The 18,131-nt window shown below is 39.7% G+C and overlaps 1 protein-coding gene across 1 annotated transcript in view; it reads left to right on the top strand.

Annotated features, from left to right (window-relative positions):
• The window catches only part of LOC124280315 (kazrin-like), a 149,940-nt gene that overhangs the window by 125,047 nt on the left and 6,762 nt on the right, over window positions 1-18,131 (top strand). Inside the window, exons 2-11 of the mRNA XM_046716214.1 lie at window positions 9,374-9,718; window positions 10,609-10,824; window positions 13,132-13,292; window positions 13,700-13,846; window positions 14,798-14,951; window positions 15,554-15,755; window positions 15,815-15,822; window positions 16,328-16,515; window positions 17,152-17,264; window positions 17,861-18,095. Of these exons, the coding sequence (XP_046572170.1) occupies window positions 9,374-9,718; window positions 10,609-10,824; window positions 13,132-13,292; window positions 13,700-13,846; window positions 14,798-14,951; window positions 15,554-15,755; window positions 15,815-15,822; window positions 16,328-16,515; window positions 17,152-17,264; window positions 17,861-18,095 (1,769 nt within the window). The remainder of the gene's footprint in view (window positions 1-9,373; window positions 9,719-10,608; window positions 10,825-13,131; window positions 13,293-13,699; window positions 13,847-14,797; window positions 14,952-15,553; window positions 15,756-15,814; window positions 15,823-16,327; window positions 16,516-17,151; window positions 17,265-17,860; window positions 18,096-18,131) is intronic.

Below are 18,131 nucleotides of genomic sequence, written 5' to 3'. Positions count from 1 at the left end.
TGGAGTAGACCACAGGGTTATAAAGAAAATACTACAGAATGTAGATCTGTGGGGCAGCTTTAGAATTGTGGAGTCATTGTACATGTTTCAGTTGGTCAATAACATTCAGGGTTATGATGTAAATGGATTTTGGTACTTTTAGGTGAAACTGGGAGGGTGGTGTGTTGGTTTGAACACACGAGCAATAAAGGCTCAAAGATTCATCATTTGACACAGAATGTTGAACGGCTTGTATGTTTGTCACAGGATGATACAAGGCCTGACTGACTGAATTTCATGTCTTCAATAGACTAACTATTTAACACCAAATTAGGGGCGGGTGAAATGGGGTAGCCTAGTGGTTAAAGCGTTTCGCTCATATGACGTCACATATGCAAAGACCGGGTTTGAATCCCCACATGGGTACAATGTGTGAAGCCCATTTCTGGTGTGCCCCGCCGTGATGTTGCTGGAATATTGCTAAAAGCGGCGTAAAACCAAACTCAGTCAGTCAGTCAGTAACACCAAATTATGGACTCAGTGTTTTACACAGAAAGCAGTAGACTCAATGTATGGCATTGATCGATTGTCTGTTCCTACAGACATTATGACAGAAGGATTTAACCTACCTTTACCTTTACCTTCAATCTACCTGACACATTGCTTGAATATTGGCATTGTATCATGTTCAGTGTGAATTCAGTTCTTTAAAGTCTAATTCCTATGATATATCAGTATCTCTGTAGCATAGACTACAGGCAGTGTATATATGTCTATATACAACATGTATTGTATAAGAGCTATAAAGCAATAACTCCAGCCTTTATCTGTGTCACGGTGCCCAATGGTGTATGCTCATGTCATAAACTGAGTTATCCACTGGACTGTGTACTTGTGAACACTTCATATATTAACAGCCTAGCTTAAGCTGAAGGACAACAGTTTGGATATGTCCCGCTAGGAAACAGTCAGCCACTTGCCCCCAGGGTGTCTCATTCTAACAAGTAAAAACATTCTTTACTTTGATAGTTTGCAATAGTAGCTTTGATCTGTGGTCACATGTTTTGAAGATAGGTTGTTGTAATTATGCAGACTTTGTCAGTAATCTGTTTGTAGTTAGAACTGTTGATAATCCATGCATCTGAACCTTGTGGGTTTTGAAAGTATTTTGTTTTGTTTGGGGTTGTTGTTGTGGTGGGTTTTTTTTACATCCAGTAACCTGTTTGTGTGGAGTTGGTCGAATGGGTGGATATGTCATCAGGCTTAATGACTTGGCTGATTAAGTATTCTGCCTCTGAAAATTTATTTTAATGGAAGTTAAAAATGATATTGAAAAGAGCTCAAATGAGATGAGAATTGGAATCAGAACCTGTATGTAGTATTTGGGCTACAGCATTACATATGGGCTGGGCAGAAGGGAAAGTGTATGGGTAAGGGACTGTGTGTGTAGTTGGATCATTTTAACAGATGACATGGAGCATTGCTGAATATATCAATCACTGGTTTGTCTGGTTCACACCTGACTGGGGGCAGTGAGGCAGCCTAGTGGCTAAGGTGTTTTCTCATTTCGTTGAAGACCCACGTTCAATTCCCCACATGGACACAATGTGTGAAGTCCATTTCTGGTGTCCCCTGTCGTGATATTGCTTGAATATTGCTAAATTCAGTGTAAAACCTAACTCACTAACTCACTCACTCACTCCTGACTGCTGTCTTGTTGCTGGAATATTGCCGTTTACAGCTACAAACAGGCTCAAATAAGTCAGCTTTAACATCTTCACTTTGCTAACTCTATTCTCTGAAAGTAATTACTGATATACACTATGATTTCAGTCTCCATATATACTTGCTAGATCACTATATTATACAACAAATAAACAGGTTGAAGCAAGTCATCTTCAGAGTTTGCTAGCCGTAGTCTCAGAAAGTGATTACTGCAACTTATTACTCGCCCGTGGAAGATACTGCAGTGTAATATTTTTACGTCAATATTACACTAGTGTAATATGCCAGACGTATGACGTCATAATGGTTTACAGTTATGACGTCACAATGCTAATACCTCTGTCACAATGGTATTAGACCTTGTTTGACTCGCGGAAAGCTAAAAGTCATCACACTACATATGCAGTTTCTATCAATTTATGTTGGAGAGTAATAAATAGAATACTAAACTCGCTTCTGTGAAATACCATTTTTATCAAACTCGTGAAAGATTTAGCATCAAACTCGCTTTCGCTCGTTTGATACCAAATCTTTAACTCCTTTAATAAAAATGGTATTACACAGAAGGTCGTTTAGTATCCTCTATATACACTATGATTATACACTATACCTTGATATATATCCTTGCATGAGTCAGCTGACACTGTCAACAGAGAAATAACCATATAACGCTCAATTACGCTCGATGTAGATAATTCCTAGCTTTTAACAACAGTTTGTGTCAAGGAGTGACAACAATTACTGACTGTGATCCGATAAATATGACAGAAACGACACTGAAGGTTTGTGGAATTGATACCGCAGTTGTCCTTGTTTTGTTGCGATGATTCATGTTTTCCACTTGGATGGTGACAGGTTTCTGGCAAGGTAAGTGTTAAAAAAATCTCTTAGGCACAGTGTTTGTATAGAAAGTTGAAGCACACCTTTACAATTGCGTTCAAATAATAACCATATCATGCCCACAGGGAAGCTAGTATGTTAAGTCTGGTGGTGGTGGTGGGAAAATATGCTGAGCCAGCAAAATATGCCAGCAGGGTGTAATCCTGTCTTTCGAAGGTTTGCTTTCCCAGACTGAATTATAATAGCAGACACATAGAAAGTTTTATGCAAGTATGTTCATGTAGTTTATTTATCGTGCGTTTGGAGTATAAAATTCTGGCTACTGATTCGGAAACCCCAGTTTAAGATTATTGGGAATGTTATTTGTTAGGTTATTGAGCAAGCAGGCATTGTATTGATGTATGGAGATTAAAACAGTTCCTCCTGGAGGACCTCATTTGCATGTTTATCAGATAGGTTTAACTCATTTGTAACACTATGCATTATGTAATAAAGGTTGAAGTTGAATAATGCAATGTTAGGTTGCATTATGGAAAGTTTTAAAAACATCCTACCATGTATGTGTACGAATGTATAATCTAAATCAAAGCATGAAAAATTCATTTTAGCTTAGTCAGTACATTTGATGGGCTACAGTTGCCATCAACCTATATATACTAATGGAAAAAGTGGTAGTTCTCACTACTTTCTAGTCCTTCTTCAGTTTTACAATGTCAGACTTATGGACCAGTAAGTGTTCCACAAAGAAATGTTAGTAGTCTTTCTTGAACCTACCTAATAGTCAAAACAATAGTTTGCATCAATCTCAGGGAAAGTGACCAGGTAACAAATCCAAAAGGATATGTCACTAGTTTCTCTTGAATGTTGCTATTCTTGGACCAGATTACTTTACAGAATTATCTGCAAAATGTCCATCATACATTGAATCCTGAAAACAGGTATCAATTGAAGTGATAGGAGTTGATATTTGTCTAGTTCTGTAGTTATCACGCCTCTGCTCGGGCATTACGGACTGATATTGCCCAACTGGCAGCATCCTGCTGGGTGATGGATGGGAGGAGCGATATGTATCAAGACTTGATGGTTTTCCATGACATTTTATGAAATTGATGGAGATCTGGTGTTTGTTAGGATGGATTCTGCCAGTTCTCAAAAATTGATGTTGCTACTCATGGTCAATAATACGATGTTTTCATCATTAGAGTCTGGATATTAGTGCCGGATGATGATTTTTGTTGCTTCAGTGTGTTAATATATAGTTCTCAGGGGTTTATTAAGGATACCAGACTAAGTGCTCCTGGCAGACAAATTGCGAAAAATCATACCTGTGATGTTTGTAAAGAGTTCCTTTTTTCTTAAGTGAGTTTTTTTTACATTGCTTGCCATGCAATAGTGTAAAAACAAGCATTAAAGAGTCTTTGATGGTTGTTAATGGCCTTGTTATTGGTGAAATGCAAGTCATCTCTACAAAGCCTTGACATTAGTTATCCTTTGTTACAGCTACAACAACATGGAGTGGGAAATGTTTCGCTCAATTTTAGAATTTTCAATGACCGTGGATGCAGACTTGGGTCTGTATATCAGCTTTTGAGCAGGTCTAGATAAATCTAAGGTTTTGAAGTGTTTGGATGAATTCTGTTTGAGTAGAATTCGTCAAGATGATATTTTGATAAAATGAAGTTTAAACCACCAACCATTGTCAGTTCCCTTTTGAGTGTAGTTTTGAGAAAGTATTGTTTGACATTGCCTTCAGCAATATTCTGGCAATATCACATGGAGAATAAAACTCTTTAATCTCTTGGCAGCGCCACACTTTCCTTTCAAAAAGTAAGAACCAAAGTACAAATACCAAAGGTTGTTCTGTGGATCATTTTCTGAGTGAGTGTGAACTTTTTGACAAGTAAATCAATCATTTTAGGAGGGATTGTAATCAACATTATTGACTCAAGACATGGCAAGTGTGCGCTTGAATGGATGGTATATAGAGGGTAGCATTATACAGATGACATTGTATATAATACCAGCAATGTTTCATGACATTTTGCAATTTTCAGCATTCAGTGTTTGGAAGCATGATGAAATATCTCATCAGACTAATGGGGGCTTTTGGCGAAGTGCTAAACATGGGGGACCTGGATCACCTCTAGCTTTCCACCCACATGCAGCTGACACACCATGATATAACTGGATAAATGTTAAACCAATCTCACTCACTCACCCTAAAGGGCTTTGTCAAAATAATTCCAATTCGTCTCTGTTTGAGGAATGGTGTTCTGTCCAGTGGTGTTGAAGGCCTTTGTTCTCAACTGTGGGGATGGTAGGGTAGTCTAGTGGTTAAGGTGTTGGCTTGTCAGACTGATGGCTTGGTTCGATTCCTCAAATGGGTACAATGCATGAAGCCTATTTCTGATGTGCCCCACTGTAATATTGCTGGAATATTGCTTAAAACCAAACTTCACCCCTTAATTGTCGACTCGGTATTCATGCTTCACTGCGGCATGGTATCTCAGTGGGCTAGCACTATAAAACCAGCTTCAGTCTGGGTTAGTACAAGCAGCCGCACATACACATACACACATGCACGTTGTCATATGAGCGAAATATTCTCAAGCATGATGTTTAACCCAATTTCACCTCACCTCACCTTAATTGTCGACAATAGACAGTGACTTGGGTGTGAAGTGTCTGTGATTCATGTTTACCTCTGATATTTTCAAATGATAAGAGTGAGTGAGTGAGTTTAGTTTTACGCCACACTCAGCAATATTCCAGCTATATGGTAGCAATCTGTAAATAATCGAGCCTGGGCCAGACAGTCAAGTGATCAAGAGCATGAGCATAGATCTACGCAATTGGGATACAATGACATGTGTCAACCAAGTCAGCGAGCGTGACCACCCAATCCTGTTAGTCGCCTCGTACAACAAGCATGGGTTACTGAAGGTTAATTCTAACCCGGATCTTCACGGGTCTCTAATGATAAGAGGTTAGTGAGATAGCCTAGTGGCCATGTGCTTGTCGTACCATTGGTCCGGGTTTACTTACACACGTGATTACATCATGTAAAGCCCATTTCTTGTGTCCCCAGATGTGATATGGCTTGAATATTACTAAAAAGGCATTAAACTACGTACTTTTCCATTTAGCCAACACTCTGTGAAGTAACAGAAATACTGTTATGGTATTATTCCAAAAACCCTCTCAAATAAGACCACTAATTGGCTTTAACACCCTGGATTTATGTGGGATCGTCCATAGCTATCTGGCTCTCTAACTCATGTCATCAAGATCGTTGTTTAAGGAGCAGTGTTTTGAGATATACAACCAGCTGCAATTGTTACATGCAGAGTATCACTATCTTGTAAATGCTCTATTTCTGTAGTATGAACATGTGTAGATTCCGATTGTTTTGACAGGAGGTGAAGGTCAAGGCCACATATTTGATAGGTTAAGACTCCGTGTTGTGTTTAACCAAGGATCATGCCGCTGTGGATTTGTCAACAAGGTGGATTAATGTATAAATATTTCTGTATTCAAACCTTGAGCTTTGTATGGCAAAAATTGTATGAAAATATAAACTTAGATGTGAAGATTGTGGCTCGGGTTTGGTTTGAGGGAAGTGTCTACTGTGGAACATGTTAAAATGTGGATTGTTGTGATGGACATTTTTAACTTTTCTGAAATATGATTCTCTACAGCAGCCTCTCCCTCAACTCTTGTTTGACAACAGGGGTTCAAAAAAAAATTTAAAAGCAACTTGCCACAGGGCAAGTGACTATAAGAAAGTAACGTGTCCTGACTAATTTTCCACTTGCCCTGACTAATTTTCCACTTGCCCTGATTTTATGACATAATTATGATGATGTAATTATGAAAGAAGAAATCAACATGGTATTTGATGTTAATGTTTACTGGACTATTTATTGAAAAGTGATAAATAGCAAAGAAAGATAACTCTACTTTATCATCATTTGCGAAATTTAATAGCTACATTTTGAGCAGATATGAAATTGAATAAAAGTTTACTTGCAGTTTGAAACCATAAGTGGAAATTATCTAGTAGCCCACGGACAAGTAAGATACCACTATTTGATTGCCCGAAATGAAAACTGACTTGTCCCGGGCGTCGGGCGATGGGATTTTTGAACCCCTGGACAATAGCAACAAATAAAGTGTGATAAAATGTGTTTCAACATCAAGGGTTGAAAAGAATGCAATATTACCCAGATTTACCATCCCAAATATTTATCATATTTGTTTAAACATTTTCATACTACCTTATATTAAAAAATCAACATCACTTGATGGCCTTTGAGTAAGGCTGCTATTGTTGATTAGATCTGTTTTAATATTAGGATTGTGATACCTTGACTTTATTTGGTTTTATTTGTAACAAAAATAACACAATAAGTGAGTTATCAAGTTCAAAATAAGACATGATGCCCATTGCCAGATTTTAGAAACAATATTTAAAAAAGGTATGATACTATATGGATAGCAACTTCTTTGTTATATTGTGATGCAACATTTTGGTATAGATTCTTATACCTTCATCAACTTCTAAAATACCAATCAAACTGAATAAATCATTATTTAGTTTAAGGGGACCTTAAAATCCAACAGCAAGACTCTTGGATCCCCTTGGATCTATGACAGTGGTAAATAATACAGTGAGTGAGTGAGTGAGTTTAGTTTTACGCCGCTTTTAGCAATATTCCAGCAATATCACGGCGGGGGACACCAGAAATGGGCTTAACACATTGTACCCATGTGGGGAATCGAACCCGGGTCTTCGCCGTGACGAGCCAACGCTTTAACCACTAGGCTACCCCACCGCCCGGTAAATAATACAGATATTGATTGTTACTATAACAAAGTTTGGTACTACTCAAAGTTTGAGAGGGATTATCAGATATGTTTATTTAAATGAAAAACATTTGACATGGTGATCATTTTGGTGTATTACATTCAAAAGTGGAGTGATATATTATCATAATGAACGAAATCATCAAAAGGTTTCAAAACAAACATGTTTCATGCATGTTTCCGTGTGTATTGAATCATGTGATCGGGCAACTAAATTTGCCAGCAGCTTATGCTGAGAGGACTTTAATGGCGGCCTTGACCTTCCTTAGGTCAAGCTGACTCCTACAGGAAGATATATAGATTTGTTGATTGACAGTTTATTTAGAGTTATTCAGTTTATGTCTTGAGGAAATGTGTGGAAGGATTAGAGAGATGTATAGATAATAAATGTGGGTTATCCTTAAAGATAATGTCTAATATGGAAATAAAGGATTATCTGCAATGACTGTTATTCATGGCAGACAAGCACAGGTGTGTTATTTGAATGCAGGAGACAGGTGTATCGAAGGATTAACACACAGTAGTAATGGTGGCTCTCAGTGCACATGAAAAGTGTTTTAATGTGGCCTGGGTTGTGTGAATCTCAAACAAGTGTATTCTGTCATATACTGAAAAAAAGTTGATCATCATTAAATAGTTACATTATACCATACATATTCTTAGACACTAAGTCTTCATTCATAAAATTTTCATGATCCTAAATTTATTTCTTTTGGTATATATATCCTGGTGTCAGGGGTTTTCGACGATGTAAGACAAAAACGTAATTTTATCTGTAATATCATTTAAAGTTTTTATTTTACTAACCTCGAGTGATAAAGGATATATTCATCTATTTCACACAAAAATATCAAGTGTTTCCTACAGAAATAGCATTGATGACATCGTATCGGCTAAACAGTGGCCGCTCGTAACATCCGGGTATTTTGTATGGGTTTTCGACGATGAGCCATACTTTTTGCTTTGCACTGCGAGGGAGTGTTGTGATCACGTGGCTTCCTATTTATATATTGCCTGTCACCAGCAGACGACTGATCTTACTGAATTTTCGCTTGCTATTTTTTGTTATAAAGGCAACTGATTTTGCATCTGAAGTGGTATTAACGATCTCGGGTAAATAATATTGATGTTTGTTTGCTTTTGAATAACTTTACTTCCCGATTTCCATTGTCAATAAAACTTCTCACGACAGCGACTGGGCACCCGCCCTACCAGTGAAACCGTTTGTGCACTCGATCGCACACGTTCTCACCCGATATAGCGCGAGCAATCCAATCGTCGAAATCACCAGAACGTCGAATTCAGCTCGTGTTGGGATATTAACATGAGTTGGTCAAAATAGCACATATTATTTACAGACAGCCGCCATATAGCTGGAATATTGCTGAGTGCGGCGTTAAACAACAACCAAACCAAATCAAACCTATATCTAGTTTATAATATGCATTTCGACTAAAGCATACAGCAAGTTGTCATTTGTCAATTTTTTATAAGTATGTTCAGAACTCAGTCCATCTAAATGCCTCATGATATAACTCATACAATTGTAATAAATTTGTTTGTGACTGTATTAGAAAATATTGACATTGGTGGTATTGCGATACGACCGTATTCCAATATACCAGTCGTATTGCACTCCCCTTAATGCAATACAAGTTAAACAGGCTATAATCGATCCTTGCATTGAGTACATATTCCATGTTTGCCTGATATCTGCATAGCCATCATGTTTTGACACTTCTACAGATTACATGTCATATGGCTAAAAGGATTGATTTTCCCAAACCTGTATCTCATGCTGTAATGTGTTTGTAGGAATGCCCATGGCAGGAAATATGGCAGATCTGGTTTTCTGAAAGTGACAGTTCCCTGAAATGTAATGTTATACCCTGTTTTGATTGGTGTGTAAATTCGCACATAGATTTCATTCAGCATCAATTTAATTTGGTGTTTTTCTTTGCAGCCATTCAATCTTTGGACTCACTGAATGACCAGATCGTGCAATACATCTTCGCACAGAATAATGTCGACCTTGACCTTGAAAAGGACCTGTCGCCACGGGAACGAGAAACACTCAAATCCTCCATGGTTTTGATCCGTGGACTGCTTATAGATGCTCAGTCAAAATTTCGGAAAATGGTTGATGATAATCGGCAACTTGCAGTGAAGATTGACGGATCAATCCAAGCAGCCAATCAGGAAGTGAACGTACTACGCGCAGAGCTGGCGGATACCAACAAGAGGCTGTCACAGATCACGCTCACCAACGATCTCAAGGTGGAGAAGGCAACGCAATCAGAGAGTGACAGTAAGTATGATCACGTGTGACAAATCCGGGGCTTTATACTGACAGAATGATCCTGTAACCGAAAGATGCTGGGATGATACTGGATCTGGAATCAGTGCCAGAAGGGTGCAGGACATATATTAAAACCGCTATAAAGCTGTTAGCATCATATTGTCGTATACATTTTATGTGGAAAATTTTATTAAAAACTTACCTCATCTTCCAGGGACTCCCTAGTTCCATATGCATGAAAGCTGCCTTAGTCTGAAAAAGGGAAATCTGTCAATATTTCAAACTAAACTGTCTGATGTCATCATTTCCAATTTAAAGGAGGGTTGTGATGAGTTGTGCATTCTTGACAATAAGGACATTGGGCAAAAACACTTCATTATCTCAGTAATAACTTAAGGCCCTCAAGATTACTGAATCTATAGTGATATTGAATTTAGTCAGTAGTTGAGGAGATTAAACCATGGTGCAGAATGTTTCACTGTACTATCATGTCAAGATGAAGAAATACTATTTGATGAAATGAAGACTAGGCTGGTGGTCAAATTGTTGATTTGTTGTGACAATGTCCATAAGACCCTGGTACTATTCCGAGCTTGGTCGCGATGAGAAAGAATATCACTTCATCAATTTCTTAGGAAAACATTATTTGTGAATGAATTTCTGTGTAAATTTAGGTAAAACGCATAAAATGACAACACATTTGGTTGTATTTTGTTGTTGTGAGTCCAGCAGAAAACAGAAAATATTGTACCATATTCCACCATGCACCATGGTATACCACCATGCAGTCCTAGTTACCAACTCACTACCAACCTCAAATGATTGATGTTTCTAAAACCACAAACCACTTCTGACAAGTTAGCCACCGTGAATAACTACATGTGTATCTGTCATCCTAGACTGCCTACGGCACAAGTCCGACGAGGAGAATGAGTTGACAAAGATGAAGGAAGAGAACCTCCGCCTGGAGGCCTCGGTCAAGTCGCTCACACGTGAGGTCCAGGAACTGAAGCTGGCCAAGGCTGTCAGCAGTGATCAACCAAGCTATGGGGAACTCAAGTTGGAGCTCATTCAGACTCGCCAGGAAGTCAACAGGGCCAAGGAAGCACTTCAAGGTGAGTTGTCTCCCCTTTGAAATGAAAGTTGTCTCCCTTTGTTTACACAACTGATATTTCAGCAGGGTCATGGAAGAAGTTCAAGATGGGTTGTCTCCCCTTTGATATGAAAGTTGTGTAAACAGACATCAACAGGGCCAACGATGTTGTTCATGATGATTTGTCTCGCGTTGTTCATGCATTTGACCCAAAAGTTTGTATAATACTTTAATACTGTCATATAAAGCTTTTGTAGTGCTCACGGTTAAGTTGTCTCCCCTTTGAAACATAGGTTACGTCCTTTAGATTTACACACTTAATGAGTCAACAGGGTTTTGGAGGTTAGTACTTCCCACTTTTACACTTACACGATGAAAGAATCAAGTGACTACATAACATGATTTCATATTTACACAATGGAAGAAGTCATTGCCTAAATAACATGGACAATGTGTCAGCCATGAGCAAGTGGAACAAAATATGACTGTGCATTTTTGTAAACACTTACATTGAATCCTTTATGATAATTGTCTCAGAGCTTACAGCCATCAATGAAGACCAGTTAAGGAATCTGTTTTCAGTCACCTCCTACCAACAGAGGCAGATATGGTCAACCCAATTGCTTCCAGACATTTTACAATCTTACAATCTCTCCCAGAGTAGACTGAACCGAATTTCTCTCCCTTTATTACCTGACTTTAACTTCCTCTGTCTCGTCCTTCTGAAAGATACAAAAAACATCTTCCATTTCCTACTAATAGACTGGATTCCCAGGAGAGACGGAGTTGTGGCCCTTGTAAGGTGATCTTGGACCACAGATGGGGCTGTGTGTTGAAGGTTGTTTTATTTCACCTCAGAAAATGTCAGCACATGAGCCAACAGATTCTATCTGTTGTAAATAAACATCAGATTCCTCTTCCAGGACAGACATTCAATTTGCCTCATCTGTGGAAATACTCACCAGGTCAATGGCTGAGAATAAATTTGTGCAACTTGGGTCTCATCTTGTATATGAGGTGTCAATATACTGGCTATATATGTTATTCCATAGTAGAGGGTGTATATGTACATCGTATTCCCTAGTAGGGTTGTACGTATGTAACATCCCTTGTTGCAAGGTGTATATAGCTCATTCTCTGTAATAAGATGTACCTGATATTCCCTATTAGATGGCACATATATGGTCTGAAACTGTATGAAACTGACACAACTCATTTCAAAAGAAAATAATTGAATAAAAGCAGCAAATATATCAGAAACGTATATGGTCTAACAATTAGCTCATTTTTATTGCATAAAGATCTCAACTTTCTGCACTGATAAATATTTCTTTTTGAATTCCACGAAATAATTTCCTTTCAGTGTTTCCTGTTCCCTTCTAACTCAATAAACGTGACAAAAAGTAACAGTGATTACTGCAGTGCCGCTTTCCATTATTCACCAATAAGATATTCCGGTGGTAAACATGTGTACTAAACAGTGCCAGAGAGCTGCCTGGTATGTGGCTGACTGAAATAACACACTTTCTGAAGACAGGTTGTTCCAAGTTCTTGCAGATATCTGCTCTGCACATGGAGCTGCTGCTTTGCTGATTAAGGGAGACAGAGTTATGTCCCTTTGTTTCCTACTGCTTCCCATCTTTGATGAGGAATCTCAATAGGGGTTTCTTGTTTTTAAGTTGACGTTTGTAATGTTTGTTGTGCCACTGCTATAAATGCTGTTTACTGACTGGTGATTTAACACCACAGGTGTTTCTGAGAGGTTATTACACTACCATTCGAAAAGGAAAGGGAGATAAGCAAAAGATCATGAGTCAGGATACTGTATAAAAATATCAATTTTACTTGAAAAATTACATTTTTATCACATCTGTAAATATTGTCCTGTAGTCCTGATGTCATCTGTGTTTTTATTATTTACAATTTCGTCTAACTCCATGATTCTTCCGGCATGAGCAGCCAAAACATCGTCACCAAGGTTAGAACTCATACTTACACCATTTCCTGATGGACAGCAACTCGAGCAGACGACGCAAGGGATGTAACTCTAAAATAAACTAGGCACCATCTATTGAAGTTTCGAGTGTTTGCATGTATTTATTCCGTACCAGTTTAGTATCCAGGCAGTACGGCTGATATGGATTTTCGACCCAAGGACTGATATGCATTTTCGCCCCGGGTGGTGAATATGGACATATGCCAACAGCCAGTATTGTATGTGCAAATTGTCCATATTATTCATAGGTATATGATAATAGCTGTTATACAGTGGCAGGCATATCGTGTTTCAGTGACAAGGTTATTGACACATGTTACTGTCATGTTTCAGCGATGAAGGCAGACCGGAAGAGGCTGAAGGGGGAGAAGCTTGACCTGCTGAATCAGATGAAACAGCTGTACACAACGCTGGAGGACAAGGAGTCCGAGTTGAGGGACTTCATCCGCAACTATGAGCAGCGCGTCCACGAGAGTGATCAGACCATCAAACAGGTGGGGCAGCCATCTCCTCTTAGTGGACAAATAGTTTACTTTATATGTCGACAATTGTCATATTCATTTTGATTTAAAAACAATAAAATAACTCATTTGAGGATCCAAGTTGATGCCTCAGGGTCTCACATCACAACCGACTACTCTTTAGGACACGAATTGTTGTAGTTCATGAATGCTAAGAAGAAATTTTGCAGTGATGCAAAATAATTTGGAATGAGTACATGTAAGGATTTTTTGTATCAAAATCAAAACCCTAGACTAGTAAAGCAGAATTCCTGAATTGGAAACTACCCTTTTTGTTCTGTTCCGTTGGTTGTCTGCATGTAATAAGTAGTAATAAAATATTGAAAAAGTTGAAGGTACGAGTTAAATTAATGATAAATCTCTAATGTGTTGGCCACCAGCTTGCCATGGAGAAGGAGGAATGTGAGCGTGAGAAGTGGCGGATCATCAAGAAGGCCCAGGAGGCGGCGGAGCGTGCAGTCAACCTGCGGTCTCAGTGCGACAACAAAGACCAGGCTCTCAAGAAGCTGGAGGTGGAACTAGCAGAGGTACACCGCCCACACTCGAGTTCTATACGGGTTAAGAGTTAAGACCTCATTCCAGTTCAGAGCATATGCGGAGAAGAAGTCTGTGATTTGGTTCAAATCATGTATTTCTCTTCCTCCAACCCCATCTTTTTTCTAGGTTTGCAGCATACCCATTCCAGTTGGGTTTATCCCAGTGGTAAACGTCTATCACTTCTCTTCAAATTTTATCCCACATCAAAGGGACACCCAGTGATGCAACCGAAATACTGTCCAAAACAGGGATAAACCCAACTTAATCACCCTTTGTATCAGAAAACAGTAACATACAGTGGAAACCGCCTAAGTAAAGACCGCTTAACTAAACAGACCTGATAAGTAAACACTTTTCTTTGGTCCCGGCAACTTTCTTCATTAATTATCACTATTAGAGTTCGGTTAACTAAACTCGGATAAGTAAACAATACCGCTTAACTAAACGTCTTCTCATGGTCCATGGAAGTAAATTACTTAACAAAAGAGACTGGATAACTAAATTAGCGATCACCACATAATCCGACATGAGGGGCAGTCATGTCAGTCTCCAGTCAAACAAACATCCTACTTACAGCTCGCTGGCGTCAAGCAGTTGACAATACACTGCCAGCCCTGATAAGTTGTTCATTGTTACATATGCATACATATACATGCATACGGTTGTCATTTGCAGGTTTTTATAAGTTTGGATAAGTAAAATACCTGATAAGTAAACAATTTTGGCGAGTCCCTTGAAATTTTACTTATCAGGTTTCCACTGTAATTTCCAACTCAAGTCAGGACCGATCTTGATCTAATTCAGTCACCACTTATGTAACCTATGAAGCATGGAGGAAAAGACGTAAGGCTCTTTATGGAACCTTGCTGACTCTGGGAAAGTGTTTTTCAGTGGTGGAATATAGCTGTTATAATGCTACATTCACTCACTATCTTCTACAGTTGAAGACCAATCCTGTTGACCCCAACAAGTCTTCCAGTGCTTCCGAGGCTGATCACACCACCCACAGCGTTGCCAGCACCATCGCTAGCGAGGAGCTGCCGCCATATGAAACCATGTCTCAGTCCGACGCGTCCCGGGATGATAGCTTCTCAGGTTAGTTCAGCTTGTGTCATGTAGGACAAGTCTATGGTATTTCATATCAAGCATTTGACTACACTTTCAGAACTAAATGTCAGAAAATCTTCCTAAAACTGTCCTAATTATTTAGTTGTTGTTTTGTCTGGATGGCTTGCATTTCAGTGATAAGAGAACACACATGAAGATTAGATTATGACAAACAGCCCTGTCAAGGTGTGGGGTTTTTCCCAATAATTCTGTATACAACTTGATGTGACTTTGTTCCAAGGCAACATGAAGTGACAACACGTCATGTTTTATTCCTCTTCTGGGGGCGGTGGGGTAGCCTAGTGGTTAAAGCGTTGACACGTCAAGCCGAAGACCCGGATTCGATTCCCCACATGGGTACAATGTGTGAAGCCCATTTCTGGTGTCCCCTGCCGTGATGTTGCTGGAATATTGCTAAAAGCGACGTAAAACCAAACTCAGTCAGTCAGTCAGTCATTCCTCTACTGACTTGAAGCACAAATATGTAAGTGAAAATTGGCATGTTTTCAGTTAAGACAAGCACATCCATTAAGCATCTCTCCAGCAACATGAAGCACCATTAAATAGATACAAATCTGTGATGTTTTCAGTAAAGACAAGCACCCCTAGTCATGACTTGAGTGTCAACTCATTCACCAACCCCAACAAGCAGCTCAACACAAGTCACGAGCTCCCGGGAACACGACACCAAGAAGAGGCACCGGATCCCAGTGTTTGGCTCCTTGACTCGTATGTTCAGCAAGGGGAGACTACGCAGGTCCATCGCGCTGCCGCATGGAGAGACCTTCGATGGTAGGATCATAGATTAACATTTAGTCTCTGAAATGAAACTTTTCTGAGATACTTTCCAGGGATGTGGGTACCTGAATGGTTAAAGCGTTCACTCCTTATGCTGAAGACCCAGGTTCAATTCCCCACATGTGTACAATGTGTGAAGCGCTATTCTGGTGTCCCCCCGCTGTGATATTCGAATATTGCTAAAACCAGCGTAAAACCATTCTCACTCTGATCTGTCTGATCTAAGCTGTCTCGCCCTGACAGATTAGCTAGCCATACAAAAGAATCACATGCTCTTTAACGTCTGATCATTTCTTCACACATGTTCTACTCATTCATTGGGGAAGTGAGGTAGCCTAATGGTTAAAGTGTTCGCTCGTCCCGCCGAAGACCCGGGGTCGAATCCCTACATGGGTACAATGTGTGAAGCCCATTTCTGGTGACCCCTGTCGTGATGTTGCTGGAATATTGCTAAAAGCGGCGTAAAACCAAACTCACTCACTCACTCTACTCATTCATTTAAGAATGGATGGTAAATGCAAGATGAGAGCAGTTTTTTATCAACTGTCAATTGTTTTGGCGTACAGACCCAGGTCACCCGAAGCTTGCCCTTTTGAGCCCCGACAACTATCAGGAGAAGCTGGCCTTGGTGAACGGACTCAAGGGAGTCCACATGACCAACTGGAAGGCCAATCAGGTGCTGGCCTGGCTCGAGATCTCACTGTCTATGCCTATGTATGGGAAAATGTGCGCCGAGAATATCAAGAGTGGGAAGGTAGGTGGACTTCATCGTTCGTGTAGGTCCCTTGTGGACCTTTGCTGGTTGTAAGAGGTGACTTAATTTGTTTGGTGGTAGGGCTCAATGGTTTCTTGATTACACATCATTGTACCCTATCACCAACTTATCTGATTCATAACTTTGAGGCCACTGTCAAGTAAGATCTTTGAGTGGCCTTTCACAATTGGCTGTGTAATTGATTAAAGGTACTGTGTATGATCAGGTACTAAGTTATGATTATAGCAACATTTCCATGTAGATTCTAACACCACCATGAACAGGTGCTTGCTTCATAAGACTGAATGAAAGGATTTCTTCAGTCTACGATTTTTGTCACTGTCCCAATGCATGAGTCAATGTCAAGGAATTATTTGACCAAGATTATTTTTATGCAACCTAATTGTGTTAGAACTTCCTGGATAAGGGGGTATGCAAAGATCAGCAACCTATACTTTGGTTTATGCAAGTCATTATGTCACCATGTCAGTGGTCAACTCTAACTTTGCTGAGAGGGTTTAAACAACAAATAATCAATGATGAGGGTGTTATAATCACCATGTGGCAGGAATATTGCAAAGTAGAGGTTTAAACGAGAAACAAATGAATGCTGACTATCCTCCCTCTCTGCTGTAGGTACTTCTAGGGCTGAGTGACTCTGACCTGGACGCTGCCCTCGGCATCACCAACAGTATACACCGACGGAAGCTGCGACTAGCCATCGAGGAACAGCGGGACCCAGGGGAGATGTAAGTCACTACAAGTTCTTTGCTGACCCTATTACACTTAAGACATTCCCTATGGAATTCAGGTTTAGAATCAGTCAAACCTATGAGTTATTCTTCGGCAACCCATACTTGACGTGAGAGGTGACCAACAGGATTGGCTGACTTGGTCGACACATGTCATCATATCCCAACTAAGTAGATCAGTGCTCATGATGTTGATCATAGGATTGTATGGTCCAGACTGCCGCTATAAAGCTGGATTAATGCTGAGTGCTGCGTTAAACAACAAACAAACAAACTGCCACTTTGCCGATTGTCTGACATTGTACACTGACATTGTGGATCGTTAAAATAACAATCATTGGTTTGTCTTGAATATTACCCAGCCACCATTATAGCTGGTTTGGTATTAGACAAGAACCAAACTAACACTGGTTTGTGTATAAAAGTTCCTTTGTTGACAGTAAGATCAGAGGCAGTGGCTAGCCTAGTGGTTAAGGTGTTTGCTCATCACGCCAAATAATCGAGTTCAAATCTCAAATCAAAAAAATAATCGAATGTATGTGTTTCATCACAACCATTTTATCAGCTAATGTTGAATGTATTTCTGTCCACAGAAAATATTCGAAGGCAGCAAACATTGACCACACGTGGGTGTCTCACCGGTGGATACCCGACCTGGGTCTTCCCCAACATGCGGCCGTGTTTGAATCCCAGTTAGCAGACGGCAGACTTCTCAACCAGCTGTCCAAGAAAGACCTCGAAAAACATTTTAATGTCCATCGCAAGTTTCACCAAGCCAGTATTCTACACGCCGTGGAATTACTACGGCTGCTCAATTTTGATAAAGAGGTTTGTGTCGACAAGTGCATGCCGCTGCAACATACA

Source organism: Haliotis rubra, unplaced genomic scaffold, assembly GCF_003918875.1.
Source record: "Haliotis rubra isolate DU_JTF1 unplaced genomic scaffold, ASM391887v1 Scf265, whole genome shotgun sequence".
NCBI lineage: Eukaryota > Metazoa > Mollusca > Gastropoda > Lepetellida > Haliotidae > Haliotis > Haliotis rubra.
Note: the sequence above shows the minus strand (reverse complement) of the source record. Positions and strands in the feature narration are given on the sequence as shown.